The 19,751-nt window shown below is 44.4% G+C and overlaps 1 protein-coding gene across 8 annotated transcripts in view; it reads right to left on the bottom strand.

Annotated features, from left to right (window-relative positions):
* Positions 1-19,751, bottom strand: part of DUS2 (dihydrouridine synthase 2) — a 69,299-nt gene that overhangs the window by 25,291 nt on the left and 24,257 nt on the right. For all 8 annotated transcript variants that reach the window (XM_085877109.1, XM_085877104.1, XM_085877106.1 and 5 more), the window contains 5 exons: positions 18,441-18,511; positions 17,057-17,143; positions 16,211-16,379; positions 15,633-15,754; positions 214-372 (listed from right to left, as the gene is read on the bottom strand). In XM_085877109.1, coding sequence (XP_085733235.1) covers positions 214-372; positions 15,633-15,754; positions 16,211-16,379; positions 17,057-17,143; positions 18,441-18,511 — 608 coding nt within the window. The remainder of the gene's footprint in view (positions 1-213; positions 373-15,632; positions 15,755-16,210; positions 16,380-17,056; positions 17,144-18,440; positions 18,512-19,751) is intronic.

Consider the following 19,751-nt stretch of genomic DNA (forward strand, 5'->3'; position numbering starts at 1 on the left):
CTTAACTTTCTGAGTGTCCTCATTCTTTCAAACTCGTCATCCCTCCCCAACTCCTCAATAAGCCTTACACTTTCCCTCCCTTTCAAAATGATCACCACATTTCAATTTCCAGCACATACTGCACTTAAAATCTGAAAGTTAAGGTATGGAAACAACCTTGCCCCAGTTATCTGCAAACCCCCTTCATTAATCCAGACCACCCAGGCAGTTCACCTGTCAAATCTGAAGGGAAGCTCCACAACGCCACCGCTTCCCCCATCGGTGACATCCAAAGCACAAAGGGTCCTGTCCACACTTTGCTCTTGCGTTTCCGAAATGATGGCTAACTTCTCCTCCACATCATGACAAAAATCTCCAAGGCCAAATATATCACTGTGGGTGGGTGTGGAAAACAACAAGAAATGAAGGTGAGCCACGACCTTGAAGGAAGGGAAAGAAGAACGAAATCTAAAGTGTGAGAAAAACTCGATTTTGCAGGCTGGATCAAACTGAGACGGGAGCAAAGCTAAGCAGAATGCTCGGATTTTGATTCCGATTGGGTTTGTGAATAAATGTTAGCAACCCAGTTGCGGATGGGGTATGCAGTTGGCAGTGGAGCTAAACAAGAGTTGTAAAAATAGGACCACTGGACCTGGAGCTTATCTTGGCCCCGGCCTAATGCTCTCACCCAAATTTGATAGAATTCTAACGGGTGGGTCTGGAGAAGATGATGTTTGAAGGAATTTCTGTGATTTTCACAAAAATTGACCAAGTCAGTCATTTTGACATGTTTAAAGTCATGTGACCGGAACGAGCTTTGCAATTCCTATTACCAGTCAAAAGCAGAACGTTGCTGCGAAATTTCAGCCAGATCGGCCCAGCGGTTTGACCGGAGAAGTCGAAAAAGGAGACGGACGCTTGGTGCACAATGACAATACCTAATCTGGAATGTAAATTCCAGATAAGCTAAGAATTAAGTGCATCAACCTGTCTGCAGTGAAAAGCAAAAAAAAATTAAAAAAATAAAAAAAACAACTCATGAACTTGGTCCTACCAAATGGAATTTTCAATGATTTTCAGAGCTTCACCCATGACATTATCAAAGAGCACCCAGCTGGGTCACAAGGCAATAAGTGCATTACAAAGAGTTGTTGATGAAAGCATCCTATACTGCAATGAACCGAGGGAGACAAAGAAAGGACTTGACATGGCAATGATTTCTCAGCAACATCTCCCTTTTGAGGTCAGTTTGACTGTGTTTGGACAAAGACAGGTTATAGCTGAAGGTGAATGATTGCAGAAAAATAGAAAATGTGTTTCTTCATGGTGGTCTTGTCTGAAGGAAACAACGATGACGTGAAACTTACTTCGGCTGAACGTCGTATTGCAGGGAGCCCGGACTCAAACTCGAACTGAGGTTCTCATCCTGCGCCACGCGATCTGGTCTTCGATGAGCAGACCTCGTAGATTGCAAAACGATGGCCACGCCGGTCAGCAGAGTCAAAAACCACAAAAAGGGTCGCATGCTTTTATGTCCCATTACCCTCTCCAGAGTTCGACTGAACGCCGTGTGCAATGCAGCAAGACTGCAACTAATCATGAGAAGGGCAGGACTCAGGCCTGCACACACTTCAACTGAATGAGTGCTCGTCGCTGGGAAATGAAGGTTTAGTCTTAGATTCCTTCCAATGAATTGAAATATCGATACCTTGCATACAGACACTCCGCCAAACAACCCGTTTCATCCACACCGAGGCTTCGCCCCCACCAATGACTATTTAAGTGATGCATTCAGGACGTGAGTGAATGAGAGGTCTCTTACTTTGGCTTGGTCAGCGGAACATGGAGAAAGGCGAAATGGAGCTTGGATCGGAGTTGTGGAATGGAGCTTGTGGAATGGAGTTTGCCGCACGGAGCGCTGGATGAGTGAGCGATACAGCTGCCATAACTGAGGGCATTCATTTGGGCCAAACCGATAAAACAAACATTTAAAGATAACCTCACACATAAGTAAGCAGCATTCTTACTTGTTCGTGTTCTCGTGCTCTGTCTGTCTCTCTGTCTCTCTGTCTCCACACACAAGAACAATCAACGAGGGAAAGTCCTGACAACCGTTCTTTGAAGAGTGACCCCAAGACACGCACCTCTTTCCAGTTTCTTCCTTGTACCTCACCTGCACCTCCTCAAATATTCACCATAGACACCACCAGTATTCCTCCTCTGTTACCCCTCCTCAGTGTTTGGGCTGTGAGGGCTCGTCAGCCCTGCTTGGTGAGCAAAGAGACCACCTCGTCATTTTCTTATCTTTGTCCCGAGTCTACCCTTCCTCAGAATGACCCTGATGGCATCGGTTTTGTTATTGTGTGTCAGAAAAATCATGGTGTCAATTTTTTTGAGCATTTCAAATATTATTTTCAAGCCGATACGTCAACAATCCCTGAATCGCACTTTTTTCAATGATAAAAATTTACCAACTTTTTTATTTCTGTTTTAAACCTGGGCATGTAATATTGTTGCGGGGTCGGGTATCGGCAATGAGCACGACCACCAGATGGAACAGTGGAGTCGGCTCCACCGATCACACGGAATGTATAGGTCGTCACCCTGAATAACTCCAGAGTCGACGGGTCCCTTATCGGACCAAAGTTCGCCAATAGGTCAACCATGTGGGGTCGAGTCGATTGCCAATTTCAATTTACCTAAATACCCACATCGTCCAACTACCGGGGAAATTCACCCTCGATGATGCTCGTACGGAACAAGACACTTGCGTACTCGAACCGTGTGCGACCCGAGCAGACGGTCACCGAGCCGACCAGACCAGACGAGTCGATCTCCGGCACCTCAAACCCAATCGCTGCCAAGCCGACCAGACCAGACGAGTCGATCTCCGGCACCTCCAACCCAATCGCTGCCAAGCCGACCAGACCAGACGAGTCGATCTCCGGCATCTCAAACCCGACCGCTGCCAAGCCGACCAGACCAGACGAGTTGATTTCCGGCACCTCAAACCCGATCGCTGCCAAGCCAACCAGACCAGACAAGTCGATCTCCGGCACCTCGAACCGGATCGCCCAACCCTGACGCTGACCCTCTTTCCAAGGCCCTGGCGTTTCTTATATGGCATTTCTCCTGCGGGATGGGGTGTCGTGGGAAGGATCACTGTCTGAGACGTCTCGCCTCCCATTGGTCCGGGGTTCGTGAGAAAGTCGATGTCTGAGACGTCTCACGCCTCCCATTGGTCCGGGGTTCATGGGAACTTCGATGTCTGAGACGTCTCACGCCTCCCATTGGTCGGGGTTCGTGGGAACGTCGGTGTCTGAGACGTCTCACGCCTCCCATTGGTCGAGGGGAACATTCCCTCTCTCCAGGGTGGAGTCGGAGCTCTGGTGGCCGAGGAAAAGAACCTATAATTCCAGCAATCTCTGTGTGCGTGGGTGTGTGTGTGTGTGTGTGTGTGTGTGTGTGTGTGTGTGTGTGTGTGTGTGTGTGTGTGTGTGTGTGTGTGTGTGTGTGTGTGTGTGTGTGTGTGTGTCCGCTGTTTCTTGACAACCACTGGTCCGATCTCATTGAAACTTGCCAGGCGATATTGCTGGGGACCTGAGTATGTGCCTTTTCAAGGTTTGATATTAATCGGACAAGTACTTCCCAAGTTATGGCCATTTATTTACCAAACAAATGACAAGGCACGTTGCTACGTAGGCGTGGCTGCGTAGGCCAGTGCGTGGCCGGCCGACGATGACGTCATGGGCCGTGCTGGTTACGATGGGGAAAGCGTGCCTTAGTTACCGTGGTGTAGGATTGGCAATGGTCAATGGCAGCGAATGTCATGGCAAACAAAGACAGGGAGGTAAACTTGATTTTAATTAACTGTGTGTGTAAGTATCACAGCAGTTGTTACTTCAATGCAAGCGACAATTCATGGAATTCATTTACATTTCTGGAGTGATGGAGAAGCCCACGTACGTGGTCGATCACACATAGACAATGGCGTCGGTGTGAGGAAGCGAGGTGAAGGCATGTTGTTGTTGTTATAAGGGGTGTAAAAATCCTAACTATTAAAATAACGCACAGCGCATGTACATTTAATTCCTATTAGACAAGGGAAAAGGGAGCGATCTATCCACATTTACTTTTCGATATAACTGAGCTATTGGACCTGAATGTTGAGTGCAGTAAAAACTTCCAAATTCGTAACAATATATCAAACTCAGCAGAATTCAGCCGAGAATATGATAATAATATCAATACTGACATTGAACATAACCATATTGACTTATCTGAATTTTTGTTAATTTCAAATGCTGTGCAGCCTATATCTATCTATAATTCCAGCAATCTCTGTGTGTGTGCGTGCGTGCGTGCGTGCGTGCGTGACCGCTATTTCTCGACAACCACTGGTCCGATCGAATTGAAACTTGTCAGCTATATTGCTGGGGACCTGAGTATGCGCCTTTTCAAGGTTTGATATTAATCGGACAAGTGCTTCTCAAGTTATAGCCATTTATTTACCAAACCAATGACAAGACACATTGCTGCGGCCATTTATTTACCAAACCAATGACAAGAAACGTTGCGGCGTAGGTGTGGCTGCCGGCGCACGCCGGCCAACGATGACGTCACGGGCCGTGCCGGTTACGATGGGGAAAGGGTGCCTTAGTTACTGTGGCGGAGGTGTGGCAATGGTCATATGGCAGCGAATGACATGGCAAACAAAGACAGGGTGGTAAACTTGATTTTAATTAACTGTGTGTGTAAGTATCACAGCAGTTGTTACTTCAATGCAAGCGACAATTCGTGGAATGCATGTGAACATTTCGTATGGGCACGCACCACTTCCGGATAGTGATGACTTACTGTATTCCAATAATTTCTCGATTTCTTATGCGCATTTAGAGATAAACACAATGCCCCAATCCAGTCGTCATTTATGAGAGCGAAGGAACGGCCTGTGTAGTTGTTTGAATGTTTTTTTTGTTTGTTTGTTTTTTTTTTGGTTTGCACGACATAGCCTGGTGTTGGCACAGTGGTTAGGGCAGCGGCTTGGGATCCAAAAGGTCCTGAGTTCAAGCCCCGTTGGACCACTGAATTAATACATCAGGGGGTTGACTCAGCCTGTCATCCTTCCGAGGTCGGCGAAATGAGTACCAATGTACTGGGCCCGGTGTATGCCCCAGTTAGAATAGGTGTACCATATCCCTGTGTGTCGTATGAGGCGACCAGGTTTGCGCCAGGAAGGGCATCCGGCGTAAAACCTATGCCAAATCATTATGCGGACAATTAAACAGATTTCCATACCGGATCGGTCGAGGCCCGGGTTACCAACGACTGTCACCAGAGAAAATTGTGTTACAACTGGGCGAAGGAGGAGAAGGAGACTGGGAAGGCGTGTCCAGAGGCAGTGGGAGAGGGGGAAGGGTAAAAGTGTGGAGGTGAGAGTTGGAACTCTGAATGTTGGGACTATGACTGGCAAAGGGCGAGAGTGGCTGATATGATGGAGAGAAGAAAGGTGGACATATTGTCTGTACAAGAGACCGAGTGGATGGGGAGTAAGGCTCGGAGCATTGGAGGTAGTTTCAAACTGTTCTATCATGGTGTGGATGGGAGGAGAAATGGTGTCGGGGTAATCCTGAAGGAGGATGATGTCAAGAGGGTATTGGACCGAGTGATGAGTGTGAAGTTGGAAATTGAAGGGGTGATGATGAATGTCATCAGTGCATATGCCCCGCAAGTGGGGTGTGAGATGGAGTATAAAGAAGATTTCTGGAGTGAGTTAGATGAAGTGGTGGAGAGTGTATCCAAGGATGAAAGAGTGGTGATTGGAGCAGATTTCAATGGGCATGTTGAGGTAAGGGAATAAAGAGGACGAGGAGGTGATGGGGAGGTACGGTCTCAACGAGAGGAATGTGGAAGGGCAAATGGTGGTGGATTTTGCAAAAAGAATGGAAATGTCAGTGGTAAATACGTATTTTAAGAAGGAGCACAGGGTGACGTACAAGAGTGGAAGAAGATGCACACAGGTGGACTACGTCTTAAGCAGGAGATGCAACCTGAAAGAGATTAGTGACTGTAAGGTGGTGGCAGGGGAGAGTGTAGCTCAACAGCATCGATTGGTGGTCTGCCGGATGATTTTGGAGGTGAGGTTGAGGGAGAGAGTGAGGGCTGAACCAAGGACCAGATGGTGGAAGCTGAAGGTGGAAGACTGTTGCGTGAAATTTAGGGAGGAGGTGAGACAGGTGTTGGATGGTGGTAAAGATGGGTGGGATGATTGGGCAACTACAGCAGAAGTGGTGAGGAGATAGCTCAGAAGGTACTTGGTGTGACATCTGCACAGAGGAAGGACGATAAGGAGACTTGGTGGTGGAATGAGGAAGTACAGGAAAGTACAAGCAAGAAGAGGTTGGCGAAAAAGAAGTGGGATAGTCAGAGAGATGAAGAAAGTAGACAGGAGTACAAGGAGTGGCAGCGCAAGGCGAAGAGAAAGGTGGCAAAGGCTAAGGGAAAGGCATATGGCGAGCTGTATGAGAAGTTGGATACAAAAGAAGGGGAAAAGGATTTGTACTGATTGGCAAGACAGAGGAACCAAGCTGGGAAGGATGTGCTGCAGGTTAGGGTGATAAAGGACGCAAATGGGAATGTGTTGACGAGCGAGGAGAGTGTGTTGAGAAGGTGGATGGAGTACTTTGAGGTGCTGATGAATGAAGAAAATGAGAGAGAGAGAAGGTTGGAAGAGGTGGAGATAGTGAATCAGGAAGTGGGGTGGATCAGTAAGGATGAAGTGAGGACTGCTATGAAGAGGATGAAGAGTGGAAAGGCGGTTGGCCCAGATGATATACCAGTGGAGGCATGGAAGTGTTTCGGAGAGATGGCAGTGGGGTTGTTAACCAGATTGTTTAATAAAGTCTTGGAAAGTGAGAGGAAGCCGGAGGAGTGGAGATTAAGTGTACTGGTTCCGATTTTTAAGAACAAGGGTGATGTGCAGAGCTGTGGTAATTACAGAGGTATAAAGTTGTTAAGCCACACCATGAAGTTGTGGGAAAGAGTCGTGGAAGCTCGGTTGAGAGGAGAGGTGATGATTTGTGAGCAGCAATATGGCTTTATGCCAGGAAAGAGCACCACTGATGCAATGTTTGCTTTGAGAATGTTGATGGAGAAGTATAGGGAAGGCCAGAAGGAGTTGCATTGTGTGTTTGTGGATTTAGAGAAAGCTTACGATCGGGTGCCAAGAGAGGAGTTGTGGTATTGTATGAGGAAGTCAGGAGTGGCGGAGAAGTATGTGAGGATGGTGCAGGATATGTATGAGGATAGTGTGACAGGGGTGAGGTGTGCGGTAGGAATGATGGACCGGTTTTAGGTAAACGTGGGATTGCACCAAGGATCGACTGTGAGCCCTTTTATATTTGCAATAGTGATGGACAGGTTGACGGACGAGATCAGACAGGAGTCTCCATGGACTATGATGTTCGCGGATGACATCATGATCTGTCGGGAGAGTAGGGACCAGGCTGAGGCGAGCTTTGAGAGATGGAGGTACGCACTGGAGAGAAGGGGAATGATAGTCAGTCGGAGTAAGATGGAGTACATGTGCGTAAATGAGAGGGAGGGTGGTGGTATGGTGCGGTTGCAAGGAGTTGAGGTGGGGAAGGTGGATGGGTTTACATACTTGGGATCAACTGTCCAAAGTAACAGAGAGTGTGGTAGAGAAGTGAAAAAGAGTGCAGGCAGAATGGAGTGGGTGGAGAAGAGTTGCAGGAGTGATTTGTGACAGAAGAGTAGCTGCAAGAGTGAATGGGGAAAGTATATAAGACGGTAGTGAGACTAGCTATGTTGTATGGTTTGGAGGCGGCGGCACGAACAAAAAGACAGGAAGCGGAGCTGGAGGTGGCAGTGTTAAAGATGCTGCGATTCTCGTTGGGAGTGACGAGGATGGACAGGATAAGGGATGAGTATATTAGAGGGACAGCGCAGGTAGGACGGTTTGGAGACAAAGTGAGAGAGGCAAGATTGAGATGGTTTGGACATGTGCACAGGATGGAAGCGGAGTATATCGGGAGAAGGATGCTGAGGATGGAGCCGCCAGGTAGGAGGAGTAGAGGAAGGCCAAAAAAAGAGGTTCATGGATGCGTTGAGGGCGGACATGTGGGTGGTTGGAGTGTCAATGGAAGATGTGGAGGATAGAGCGAAATGGAGATGGATGATCTGCTGTGGCGACCCCTAAAGGGAGCAGCAGAAAGAAGAAGAAGAAGTTTTTGGTTTGCACGTACGGCCACGCACATACGGGCACGCACGTACGGCCACGCCAGAGCGAAGGAACGGCCTGTGTGGTTGTTGTTTATGGCTCATGGTTTGATTTTTTTTTTTTTTTTTGCACGTACGGCCATGCACCTACGGGCACGTACTAGTTAAATCAATTACTGCAACGTCACCAAGATAATTATTTTTTCTGAACATTATGACATGCTACAATTCTACATACAATGTATGTTAAATTTTTTTGCCTTTCAGGTCAGCTATGATAATAGCAGAAGTGGTCAAGGGTCCAGAATAAAAGACTGATGTCGTAGATGTAGTTGTCGATTAACCTCCATAGTGGGGTGGCTTAGCCCAAATATTCAAAAGAATTGTGCATTTTGTGATACAAGCACCAAATTTGGCACAAATGTACATTAATATGTTGGGAATATTTTCAGATATTGGGCCACTTGAAATTCTCTCTTTATGTCCGCCATATTGGATTTCAAAATGGCCGCCACTTGAAATCTACATTTGCTATTATCTCTGGACGTAATGCAGCTATTGACTTGATTCTGGTATCTCAATGTATGGTTTGCCGTGCCGACAACCACAACTGTCTGGGAGAAACCAGGGATGCAGAGGACCTTCTGGAGTTTGAAGACTGGTGTTGCCAGAGAGGAGAAGACATCCCCCAGTTTCACTACTGGGCAACCGTGCTGGAACTAGAACTGTTGGTTCTCGTGTATGCGCGTTCTCTCAGGCAGGGATCGTTAATGATGTACTTTGATGCTCTGACAGAGCTGGTCCCCTGGTTCCATGCACTGGATCACACCCACTATGCTAGGTGGATACCAGTGCACCTGAAGGACATGGCCGTACTCACCATCAAACACCCAGATGTAGCCAGGAAATTCAGGGAAAGCCACTTCACCGTTCAGAAAACACAGAGGATGTTCTCTTCAATCCCGATTGACCAGACACATGAGCAGAATAATGCCTGCATCAAAGGAGACGGTAGAGCAGCTGGGCTCACTGACAACCCTCGTGCCCTACGTCGCTGGATGGTTGCGGGACCAGAAGTTGCCAGGGTGATCGAAGAATTCCAGGATGGGAACCAACACTGGAGACGGCAAACAGCAGACACACGTCATCATGATCAGACGCCAAGTGTACAGGCCTCATTTGTGAAAGATGTTCGCTCTCTCGTCGGTGTCATAGAGGAGATGGGCAACCCATTTGAGGACGAGAGTCAGGATGTAGTCAAACTGGACACAAAGGAGATCGCAGATCCTGCTGCTGTGGAGACCGTGATGAATGCCAAGAGGATTGGCCAAGAGCAGTTCGAGGCTTTCAGCAGAGAGTGTCTGTTGGACAGAACAAAGGCAGTGGATGCACCCATTCCTCGTAACAAGCTGAAGGTGTTCAGCACTTCCACTCCAAGAAGCCAGAGCATAGGTCAGCAACAGCTCGCCTCCATCAAGAATGACCGTGAACTCTTCGCACGCCTGTACATTGGCTGCCAGACGAGGGATGGAAACCTTGATGAGTTCTTTTGGCACGAGAATCAGGCATGTTCTCCTGCATTGTCTTATGGTGGAAGCCTCTGCACTGGTACCAAGAGTGATCTCCTCACATGCTTGGAAGAAGTATGACCTGTATTGTGCTTGATGGAGCAGCCATCGTCCAGATGCTGAAGCCGGCTGCATCAAAGACCTTTGAAGAGTCTGCACAACAGATGTTCATCCCATATATGTCCACGAAGCTGCAAACAGTGTCACGCCTGGATTTGGTCTGCGATACTTACCTTGCTGATTCACTGAAAGGTAGTACACATGCAAAGCGGGGACAAGGTGTGCGGAGACGTGTGGTGGCTGCCGCAGCCAGACCAGGAAACTGGCAGAACTTCCTATGAGTGGACAGCAACAAGACCGAGCTGTTCAGGTTCCTCTCAGCAGCTCTCATGGAATGGTTTGACCAGGAGGACAAGCAACTCGTCATTACTGATGGAGAGGCAGTGCTCAGCAAGCCACAACTGCCAGATCTGACCTCACTCGCCCCATGTAACCATGAAGAAGCTGACAATCGGATGTTGCTGCATGCATCTCACGCAGTCCAGCATGGACACCATGCAATACTCATCCGGACTGTAGACACCGATGTTGTGGTGCTGGCAGTGTCCCTGGCACAGGAGTTGCAACCAGAAGACAAACTGTGGCTGGCATTCGGAACAGGCCAGAGTTTCCGATACCTAGCAGCACATGAAATAGCAGCTGGATTGGGACGAGAGAAGGCTCGTGCACTGCCAATGTTCCACGCTCTAACTGGATGCGACACTGTGGCTAGTTTTCATAGACATGGCAAGAAGACTGCGTGGGCAGTCTGGACGGTACTGCCAGAACTCCCTGAGGCGCTGCTGCTGCTGTCCTCTGCACCTCATGACATACCAGACGATGCAATGCGCATCATCGAGAGGTTCGTGATCCTGTTGTATGATCGAACCAGCAAATGCACAGACATTGACAAGGCCAGGAGGAAAAACTCTTTGCAAGGAAGAACAATGTGCAGCTCATCCCTCCAACGAAGGCAGCTCTGGAGGAACATGTCAAGAGAGCAGTGTATCAAGGTGGACATGTGTGGGGTCAGATACTGCTGCCAGCACCAGAGCTCCCTCCACCAACCAACTGGGGTTGGTCAAGGACTGGATGAAGGACAGTACACACCTTACTGGACCAGGCTAACTGAGGCAGCTCACAGCTGCATTGAGCTGGTTTCTTGCAAGTGCGAGAAAGGGTGTGTGAGGCGCTGCAAGTGCAGAAAGGCTGCCCTACAGTGCACAGCCCTCTGTGTGTGTGAAGGGGAGTGCACAAGACGATGAGTCAACAACATACATGTACTTGTGGCAATGCTGAACTTGTTAACATGACACTGTTTATGCACATGTATCTTCAGTACCGGTATATACCTAGCCTCAGATACCAGTACACCGAGCCTCAAATACTAGACCATGTCGCATGTCAGTATTATCCCTAAGACATTTACAGAACTTAGACATTCTTTTCAAAGTATTGTGTTGAATCCAATATTTGCCAAGATAATTTCCAAATAAAATTATATAACAGACTGTGAAAGATAATATTCAGTTGAAAATGGTACCATTGGATTCCTTGACCCCAAAAATACATTTAGATACCAGAATCAAGTCAATAGCTGCATTACGTCCATAGATAATAGTAAATGTAGATTTCAAGTGGTGGCCATTTTGAAATCCAATATGGCGGACATAAAGAGAGAATTTCAAGTGGCCCAATATCTGAAAATGTTCGCAACATATTAATGTACATTTGTGCCAAATTTGGTGCTTGTATCACAAAATGCACAACAGGTTTGCTCTGCTGCTACACTATACCAAGCTTTGTGGGTGAAGGAACTTATGTCGAGTGGACATTGAAATAAACTGTTCTCAAGTTATCGTTATGGATGAATCATCCCCAAGTCCTTCCAGTTCCAGCACAAAAGCATCAAGTTGCACAACATCTTTGGCAGGTTTAAATATATGCTGCATTTGCAAACATCTGGAAAACTCGTAAAACACCCAAGACCATAATCATATCAGCTGTTTATCCAGAGTGTGAATACCTAGTCGCTCAACGGGGATAATAAGTACATATCTATCCAAGAAGAGCTTGGTGATGTGACGGCAAATGAACTATCACAGAAAGGTGTCACATGGCATCAAGAATGCTATAAAATTGCAGTGCACAAAATCCACATTGAGCAGCTGAAAAACAGATATGAGGCTGCACTGGAAGCAGACGAAGTACCAAAACCAACGAAAGTTGGACGACCAGAAAGGACGAACCTCAAAACATAACCACCACCACCACATGAGAACCCATCTTCAACAGAACGTTACAAGCGATCTGGTGCCAAACAATACAATAAAGACAACTGCTTCTTCTGCAATGGATCTTCAGAGAAAGGAGCACTCCACCAGATCAGTGAGTTCAACACCGGGGAACAGCTCCGAAAGGCTGTTGAGTACAGCAATAACTAGCAGTGGAAAGTAAATCTGAGTGCTGCAATCGATCCAAATGATGCCCATGCAATTGATATCAAATACCATCTGTATTGTTGGGTGAAGCACGTTCAGCGAACTCAGGTACAACAGGAGAGAGCAGACGACGAAGCAGTAATAACCAAGGTTTCAGCAGACATTGAATTCTTCTACTTGATGAGCAGCCTGCTGAAATCAGGATCTATCCTGGATATGGGTGAGGTAGAAGCAGCTCATCAAAATGTCCTCAGAGTCAATGTTTCAAATGATACGCATATATCAAGGAGAAGTTTGAAGCGTAAGCTTGTAGAAAATATTGATAATGTTGAGTTCTGCCGCTCTACGCATATGAATGAACCAGATCGGACGTACACGTCTAGAACAAAAAGAGTCGCAATTGACAACCTGGACGAGGCAGCTGGTGATGCGAGCAGCAACATGAAAGCAGTCTTCGAAAGTGCCAAGGTAATAAGAAGGGACATCGCTGAAGTTCTAAAGCAGCCGTGCAAATTTCAAGGTTCCCTGTTGGATGAAAATCAAGTTCCCAAATCGCTGGAGGCATTCATCCGCTGGATCCTAATAGGGCTAATGTTCACACTTGAGTCAACACAAAGAGAGCATAGCATTCAACGAGTAACACGGAACAAAGCACAGACTAGAATGTTTGCCTACAAGTCTGATCGTCAGGTGTCCTATGTGCCAAAGCATGAGGAAGCAGGCTTTCGACATCACAATGAGAATCCACTAGTTGTTGGAATTGGTCTGAAAGTTCATCAAGCCACTCGGAGTAAGACCAAGGTGAACATTCTTCATAAGTTTGGGTACTCCATCAACTACGAGAAAGCAAAGCCAAAGGTTACACTTTAGTGCATGTTGCCTTTGATCGCTACAACATAAAGCAGTCTTTGAAGGCAAAAACTAGAAACCAAAGGCAAGAGAAGATGAGTCACTGCTGTGCGCATGAAGTCAATGATTCCACACAGTTCAATATGCCATTGAAACGCTTCTTGAGCAACACTGAAAACAAAGACCAACAAACGATATATTTGGCAGAGAAACTTATTGGCTTGTACAAAGACAGCAAGACATCATTTGTTGTATCAACGAAAAATGGCGCCATATCCAATGGCTTGAATGTTGATCATCTTGACAGCAACCAAGAAAAGGCTGACACACGACTGATCCTACATGCCTTGAGCACTTCCCAAATTGCTTCAAGTGCACACACATATCATAACTCCTGATACAGATGTGTTCATTCTTGCTCTACAAAAACTGCCACTCTTGGGTGATGTATCTATGCTAGTTGGCACAGGTACGAGAAGGCGCTTGGTGAATTTGCAACCTATACTGTATATGAATCCCTTGATGCGAATCATGCTGCTGGTCTCATTGGATTCCATGCTTTCACTGGCAGTGATACCACTGGACGGATTGCAGGCAAAGGCAAGCAAACATTCTGGAAACAATTCAAAAAAATTACCCCCGTGTGGGGGTGACGGTCATCTCTATAATGTTTTTTCCTATCATAATCGATGAACCGTTGCGCGATATCTCCTAAAACGACAGACTAGATAGGTTTTGAAAATGGCGGCTTTCACAACTTTTGTGACCTCGTGACCTTGACCCTGACCTCAAATCCGGGAAAAAATATGTCGTTGGGTATCACTCATCGACCTCTACCCACATACCAAATTTCATCAAGATCGGAAGTAAATCGTTTTCTTTGTACTGGGAGGTGTTTTTGACCATCTTCCAGGTTACGTGGCGGCCAAACGGGACGGAAATTCAAAAATCTGTCCGGTTAGATACAAGATAATATTTTTTACTATCATAATCAAAAAACAGTTGCCGAATATCTTGAAGAATGGCAGACGAGATAGGTTTTGAAAATGGCGATTTTTATAACTTACGTGACCTCGACACTGACCTTGAACCCGGACAAAAGTTATATCGTTGTGCAACACTCATCGACCTCTACCCACATACTAAGTTTCATCAAGATCGGAAAGAAAAATTGTTGACGGACGGACGGACGGACATTTGGTCTGGCTTTATTAGGACATCTCGGCAGAGATGACCTAAAGAGCAAATGAAAACATACACCAGGCATTTGCCCAGCTGGGACAAACAGCTTATCCATCCGTTGAAGTGATGGACAGTCTAGAAGAGTTTGTGTGCCTATTGTTCGCTCCAAGACTCAGTATCAAAACAGTCAGAGAGCTACGATGGCACTTGTTCAAGAAAAATCAAGCGGAGGCTGAGAAACTGCCCCCAACAAAGGCATCTCTGAAGGAGCACATTCTCAGGGCTCATTACCAAGCTATGGTTTGGTTACTGGCAGACACCCCAAATCCGGACTTACCTCCGCCAATTAATTATGGATGGAATGATGAAAACAATCAGTACGTCCCAAGAGTCTCTGACCTCCCACCAGCTCAGACAGCTGTTAAAGAGCTTGTAAAGTGCGGCTGTGGCAAGAGCCGATGTGCCAGTGGATCCTGCTCTTGCAAGAAGCATTCTTTGGCCTGCACCGAGTTATGTGCTTGTGACACGAACGTTGACAAATGTGAAAACACCAATGACAGACTCAGAGGAAATGATAATGAGGACAGCATGGATGAAGATGACTTATCTGACACTGCATTACTATGAAATTGATCGTTTTTGTTTCAACAAATATTTTGACCTATAATTACAGTTGACTACTTAAGTGTATACCATAGAACAGATATACTTTATGTGAACCACTAAATATACCAGAAAGCAGAAATAGAACATTTCTCCAATTGAATGACTTTTAAATAAGAGCATTTGCATCTGGATATATGCTCCGTTATGGTTGTTATTGCCAGGGAAATTGGCAGATAGCTGTGGACAATAAAAATCAGGATATATATATATATATATATATATATATATATATATATATATATATATATATATATATATATATATATATATATATATATATATATATATATATATATATATATATATATATATATACATATATATATATATATATATATTTGATATATTTGTAATACAAATGTCCAGACCTTTAATTTTATATGCTACATGCTTTGCTTTACAACAATATTTGAAACTGGCAGTTGCAACCGAAACAGTAATAATGGTATTTTAGGGGGGCCACATTAAAAGCCACCAAAATGTACCCAAAATGCAAAACAAAAATTGGCACCATGATTTTTCTGATTCTCAATGCATCGGTCTGCAATAAAATCCATGATGCAAAAAAATATCATCCAGTGCCCATGGTATTAGAGTTTCATGCATATGCTTCTACACTATTTGCTTTCACGGCACCACCATGATGACATGGTGCACAACAGATGCTCACCATAGCTCCTGATTGGAATGCGCAGCATACAAGGCCTTTCCTCGTGTCGTCTCTAACTGGTCATGTAACATTTGACAAATGCAGTACTTGGTATTTGCAGGTACGTTCTGGTACTGCACAGCCTGTGCCCACGTGAAGAAAGAAAAAGATAAGAATTGGTACATTTGCAAACACCTCAGTCTGCTGAACACGCTTGAGGGTGGTAAGTTGATAGACAATGTCAAAAACAACATGAATAACCATCAATTATAGCTGCACCACGATCGATTGCAAATGTGCCGATTAAAATGGGCTGTCTGCAAGTTGTTTTTTTGTGAATGTGATAAACCAAGAAAAAACAAAAAAAGCAGCACTGACAATGTCAGTTTCCAATGGTCTTATTGGTTTTTTTTTTTTTTTTCTTCACATTGATTTTCACATTGCAATACTCTCTTCTGAGTACAAGTATATATATTAAAATTACAATGCGCCACTGTGGTTTCACTGGTACTTCAAATCTCAGGAAACATCATAAAATCTTTGCAATTGCAAAAGGAACGTTGTCAGATGAAAGCTCCACCCTGCCCAAGAGGACTCACATAGTGCAAATACTTCCTAATTACATGATCCAAAGGCAGGGGGCCTTCTTTACGGAAGATGGAAGCATTTCGCATAGCCTGACGAGCTACCATCACAGAGGCAGCTCCGCAGGCTTCCTGAAAACTTTTCAGATGTTCAAAGCTCCTGATGTGGTCATGAGATCCTCCACTGAATGAAAGCAATTATGGGCCAAAGGAAGAAACAGTGACAACGAGTGGTTGTTAAATGGCAAATGCTCTCCCAACATGATAATAAATAGGAAAGGCCATGAATCATTGATGATAAATCAGTGACTTTACAACTGTTGGCTCTAAACCTGCTCCTCCATAATCAGAAAACCTCCAATACTGAATGTGTGGTAAGCAATTATATTATCGATGCTCATGAACCACAAACAATAATAATAATAATAATAATAATAATAATAATAATAATAGTTCTCTTACAAGGAAATTCATTGCAGGAGAGGGCTGTTAAGCCCATCAAGCCTGAGCAATGGTCATTTGTCCATGCTCTCTGCTTTTTAAATGTTTACCATCAAGCAAGAAAGTAAATGGACCATTTTTAAAGTCTTTGGTATGACTCGGCCAGGGTTTGAACCGCTGACATCCCAGACTCCAAGCCAACATTCAAACCATTATGCCAGTCTGGTTGTGATAACATCCAAGCATGACATCATCATCATGATTGAAGCAACGAAATGACAACACGCAAACACTGAATGGCCAATTAGATCCTTCATAAAGTTTTAAGTGAGCTTGCTGTATCTCGCTGCATCTTGGATTGAAGAAAGTGTGAAAGATGATGTGATTTCTAATTTGATGACATGCCAGAAGGGGGCTTACTTTGCGATGACTGGGATTGAAATTGCCTTGCTGATGGCACGAACCGAGTCCAAGTGGACTGGGTGCTGTGGTCTCTCGTCCTTTGTTCTGTGGAAGAGCAACAAAATGCAGCAGCAAAAACAATGAAAAAATTTTAGTTTTTTTTTTTTTACTTTCTGTCTGTTTTCTGTACAACATAGCTTCCTCCACCACCGAAGGTGGACTGAGGTCACGTTTTCACCCCTGTCTGTCTGTGAGCAGGATATCCCAAAATGTTATTGAAAGATTCGGACAAAATTTGTGGACAAGATGGATTTGTGACGAGGGCGAATGGACGAGGTTTTGGTGAAGATCCGGACACGATAATTTTTTTTTTTTAAGTGATTCTTCACTATTGATAAATGGCACCAAAAACGAAAGTTGTGGACAGATTATGACAAAACTTTGTGGATGAGTTGGGTAAGGTGACAAAAACAAGCCCAGTGGGATACAAAACATAACCTGTTCAGCCTGGGGGAAAAGGTATGCATTCTAATTAGTTCAAGTTTTGTGCCATTCATCAAATTTTTTTTTTTAGTAGATAACACGTAACCAAGGTAAAAGTGCACTTTTATGGACTTTTCAATCCAAACCCCTCCCACTCCTCCCTTCATTTTCATTCCTCTCCAAGTTTACACAAATCTCAAGATCAGCCCCAATCAAAATGTGGAAACACAAGTTCTACTGATCAGAAGAAAATACTTATCTTCCACAGTGACAAGTTGGAGCAAATATCATCATTTGTATTTCTGCTCAACATACAGTATACTTTGCAAATGGCGAGTTTAATTGCCGAAGAAAAAAAGAAAAGATCAAAGATCCATCTGCAATCAATCCTCAAGAACCTTGTCCAGTTGCCAGTATGACTGCAATTGCAATCTCATAGCAGAATGAACGCATCTAAAAAAATAACTGGACGGCACTCGGTAGAGTATCTCCCTCCCCTGACAAGCTGAACAGACCGGATCTGCACCAAAATCTAATCGGTTTGTTTCTGTCATCTACCCAACTTGTCCACAAAGTTGTCATAACTCGTCGATAACTTTTTGAAATATCATGCTATCACATTGTGCTCTATATTATCTGAGCTCGGTTTTTGGACACTCATTCAGTGAAGCAGGTTTGAAAAAAAAAAAAAAAAAAAACCAAACAAAAGTTTGAAAAAAGGAACGAATCACTTTTAAAATTCCAGTTCATCAATCACACACCCAACATGTCCACCAACTTTGTCTGAATCCGTCCACAACTTTTGGAGACATCCTGCTCACAGATAGACAGACAAACAAAAAGGGTTGAATCCATAACCTCCATCCACCCTTGTCGGTGGAGGTAATAAAAAAAAAAATGTATGCAATGATAATCTCACCTGCCATGAACAGCTATGGCAGAAATACCAGTCTGTTCCATCATCTTGCACAGTTGAACGGTTTCCTCCAACTGGACATTAAAAAAGGGGAGCAATTCAAAAATTAAAAAGCAAACCCCATGGGACTCCCAAATCTACCTACAAATGCAAAATAAAAAAAATTAAAAAAACAGATGAGAGAACCAATGAACAAATAAATATTGACGGTTTTTTTTTTTTTAAACACAACTCATCGAGAAAGTAACTTGTCTGGAAGCTTGAAATCAAACTGGAGTGCATTCAATCTGCAGTGAAACATAAATGCACAGTGATGCATCTTGGAGTTGAGCAGAACAAAAAGTAGTCGAATGAGTTAAATGGATCGATTGTCTGTTAGGTCCAAAGGAAAGATTAAGATAACTAGTTGGAAGGACAGAGGGCCAGACCAACAATCTGCCACTCACAAAATGGGCAGTTCAACTCTATTGGAGTCAACTTTATGTGATTTAATAAAACACGAAAGTGAAGAAGATAATCTTTCATTACATTCGTAAGCAATATCTCCAACTGAGCTTCTCAAATCTGGTGTTTCATAATAACAACAATCATAGCAATAAGTTCCCTTTCAAGAAACTTTTGACACATGAAGAGACCATTGGGCTCGTCAAAGCCTGTGCTATCATTATCAAACTATGGCTGATTGTCTGTGCTCTATCCTTTTCAATTCTGAGCATCAAGCAAGGAGGCAGCACATACCATTTTTTAAGTCTTTGGTATGACTCTTGATGTTTGAAGACTCGACCTTCCAGACTCAGAGCTGACGAGCCAACCATTTCACCACCGAGTCTGATCTAAATTCAATGCACTTCAGTTTGAGCGTTCTTTAATTAATTAAGATGAAGAATTTCGAAGGTGCTTTCGCAATTTTAAATGCTGGATTGATTAAAATAGGACCCTATAAAATGCGAATGAAACATCACAACGAATAATCTTCGGAATTAGTTCCGGTGCTTCTGTTTTATACTTCCAATATGTCTTCCATATGAACTTGGTATCGAAAAAGATTGATTGCAAGTCTTACAATGTGCTTTCCTTGCCGGAAAGCAAGTAAAAAAAAATGAAATGTGGTTTTTATTTTTTAATATACAGGATACCTAAGTTTAAATATATTTTGAAAGCAAGTATTTCATGCATACATTCGTCTTTATACAAAAATAGCACCACGCGTCCTGAAGCTCACCTGGATCAGGAACAAGTTACTCAAACCCCCCGCAAACCCCGATTTATTTTTTAATGCCATGAACAAACTTTAGGACATCACGGATGATGAAG

The sequence above is a fragment of the Eptatretus burgeri genome, chromosome 4 (genome assembly GCF_056783735.1).
Source record: "Eptatretus burgeri isolate ZD-2024b chromosome 4, Ebu_testis_v1, whole genome shotgun sequence".
Lineage (NCBI taxonomy): Eukaryota > Metazoa > Chordata > Myxini > Myxiniformes > Myxinidae > Eptatretus > Eptatretus burgeri.